The sequence below is a fragment of the Crocodylus porosus genome, unplaced genomic scaffold, assembly GCF_001723895.1.
Source record: "Crocodylus porosus isolate Cpor-Errol unplaced genomic scaffold, CroPor_comp1, whole genome shotgun sequence".
NCBI lineage: Eukaryota > Metazoa > Chordata > Crocodylia > Crocodylidae > Crocodylus > Crocodylus porosus.
In genome coordinates this window covers 110365402-110367887 of record NW_017728947.1, presented here as the reverse complement: position 1 = coordinate 110367887, position 2486 = coordinate 110365402, and the positions used below count along the sequence as shown (strand labels likewise).

Below are 2486 nucleotides of genomic sequence, written 5' to 3'. Positions count from 1 at the left end.
TCCCGGCGAGCACCCGCCTTGCGGCTCCGGCTCCGGTTTTAGCGAGTCGCGGAGGTAAAACGAGGGAATTAAAAACCGGGACAGCGCATCGGGGCCGATACGGCCGGCGTGTCTGGGGACAGGCCCGGCTTGGAAGGAGAAGCGATAATGGCAAGAAAAAAAACGAGAGAGAGAGAGAGAGGGAGGGAGAAGGTAACAAGCCTGGAGAAACCCGAGCCAGGCGAGTACCCTCGCACCTTCCCGGCGCGGTCTCGCCTCTGATGAGAGACAAGGGAGCTCCTGCTCCGGTGCAGACTGGTCTCCAGCGCCTGCTGCTTGTGCGCCTCCTTCTCCCGGGTTGAGGGGGGGGGATAGTCTGGCAAAGCAGACCCGGCGTGGAGCTCCCGGGCCCTCCTGCCTGTCCCGCCAGCTCTGCCGCTGTGCCAGTACTCCCGTCCCAAGGGCCTCCCTGTGACTACAGGTGACTGGAGATGACCGCGGGTCTGAGCTCCGCGGCCCCGGGAACCCGCGCCGTGGCCCCCGCTGCAGGAGGCGGAGAGAGGGGGGCTGAGGACAGGGAGGGAAGTTCCACGAGACCGAAAAAGCACAGCTCAAGCGATTTGCAGATCAGTGTCAAGCGGCATCACGCAAAGCCCCTGTGCCGGGAGAGGGCTTAGCCGGCTCTCGCGCGGGGTCCCGGGCTCCCTGCCTGCCTGGCTTTCCACGCATTCATTCATAATCCGGGAGAGCTCCGGGACCCGCCGGGGCCTCCCTTTGCTCCCTGCCCCGCGCTAGACCCCTGCCTCGCTCGGAGCCGTGTGAACGGCTCGTGGCGCGTCGGCTCCGGGCGGCAGCGGGGAGCCCCGGGGCATGGAAGAAGGGGCCCTTTGCCGGCCAGGTGTTGCTCAGCGGGTATTTTATTATCGCTTGAGGCTGCTGCATACAGTACGGACCCTGCACATGCTCTACACGTCACCTGTGCACACAGACAAGAAGCCAAATCATCGTCATCATGAAGAACCATGGGGGGGGATCTACCCTAGCCATCCCTTAAATAAGTCAATAAACATTATATATAGACAGAGAGAGAGACAGAGAGAGAGAGGAAGCCCCCCTCTCAGTCCAACCCCGAACAGCGTCTGTGGGGCCGAGGAGGCCGCCAGGGCCGCGGTGTTTCGGGGGCATCGGGCCCCGTGCAAGGGACGCGGGGCTCCTGCTGCGGGGCGCTGGGGGCCGGCAGCCCGGGCCCGGCCGGGGCTGCGGGCGGGGCGGCAGGCAGGCAGGCACTGTGTTGCTCCGGCTGTCCCCCTCCCCGCGCTCAGATGTCACACTCGCTGTCGCTGGACGTGATGGAGATGGCGGAGGCGGCCGCCTGGCCGGACAGGCTGGCCGCGGGGCTGGAGGCGGCGCCCAGCGGCTCCCCCGCGCTCTCCTCCTCGGCCTGCAGCGAGCGCCCCGAGCCCTGCGCCAGCACCTGCTGCTGCAGCCTGCGGGGAAGCGGAGACACGTGTCACAGCGCCCTGCCACCGGGCTCCCCACCGCCGCTTCCCCCTCTGCAGAGCCGGGGCAGGCCCTCCAGTCCCCCCCAGGCCCCTCCATCAGCGCCTGCCTCCCTGCTCCGACCCCGCTGCTCGCCCCGCTGCCCTGCCCCTGCTGGGCCCGGCCAGGCGCTGCCTCCGCCCCCGCATCGCCCCCCACCTCCGACAAAGCAGGTGCACAAGGGCCCCGGCCGAGCTCAGGCTTCCCGCGTGCTGCAGGCTGCGCCGGGCACCCGGAGCCTCCCTGCCCCGGCGCAACCCCGCGCCGCCGCCCAGCCCCGCGGCTGCAGGCCGGGGACCGACCTGTTCTTGGCCGCCGCCGCCCTGTCCCTTTGCCGGCGGTTTTTGAACCAGTTGCCCACTTGGGTGGGGGTGAGGCCGGTGGCCTGCGCCAGTTCGCGCTTTTTGCTGGGGTTGGGGTAGGGGTCCTGCAGGTACCACTCCCGCAGCAAGTGCCGCGTGCGCTCCTTGAAGCAGTGCGTCTTCTGCTCGCCGTCCCAGATGGTGCGGGGCAGCGGGAACTTCTTGCGCACGCGGTACTTGTCCACGGGGCCCAGGGGCCGGCCGCGCAGCTTCTCGGCCTCCTGGTAGTGCGCCTCCAGCCACAGCGCCTGCAGCTTGGCGTGCGACTCCTTGGTGAACTTGTGGCTCTCCAGGAGGTGGTAGAGCTCGCGGTAGCTGCCCGTGTGGAAGGCCACGATGGCCCGGGCGCGCAGCACCGACTCGTTCTTGTTCAGCGCCTCGCACGCCCCCGGCGCCACGGGCAGGGACCAGAGGAAGCGGCCCAGGCGCTCAATGTCCCCGCTCTCCTCCAGGGTCTCGCATACCCCGGCCACTTGCTGCGGGCTGAAGTTGAGGATGGGCAGCTGGAACATGGAGGCGGGCGCCCGGCTGCGGCTTCCCCTCCCCGCCGCGGACACACGCACACACCGCCGGAGAGAGCAGGCAGGGCGGCTCCGCCAGGCGCCG

At 69.1% G+C, this 2486-nt stretch overlaps 1 protein-coding gene across 1 annotated transcript; it reads right to left on the bottom strand.

Moving 5' to 3' along the window:
- Window positions 1-1297: 1297 nt before the first annotated feature.
- Window positions 1298-2392, bottom strand: SIX6 (SIX homeobox 6). Its single transcript, XM_019551285.1, has 2 exons — window positions 1821-2392; window positions 1298-1466 (listed from the first exon to the last, which is right to left on the bottom strand). Exons 1-2 carry the CDS (start codon window positions 2390-2392, stop codon window positions 1298-1300), a joined length of 741 nt encoding a protein of 246 aa, XP_019406830.1.
- Between the last annotated feature and the right edge of the window lie 94 nt (window positions 2393-2486).

Excerpts from the sequence above, each read along its gene's own strand:
- SIX6 (XM_019551285.1), bottom strand. The coding sequence starts at position 2,392 with ATGTTCCAGCTGCCCATCCTCAACTTCAGCCCGCAGCAAGTGGCCGGG. Across the intron at positions 1,467-1,820 it reads GCGGCGGCGGCCAAGAACAG|GCTGCAGCAGCAGGTGCTGG; the intron begins GTCGGTCCCCGG and ends GCTTCCCCGCAG.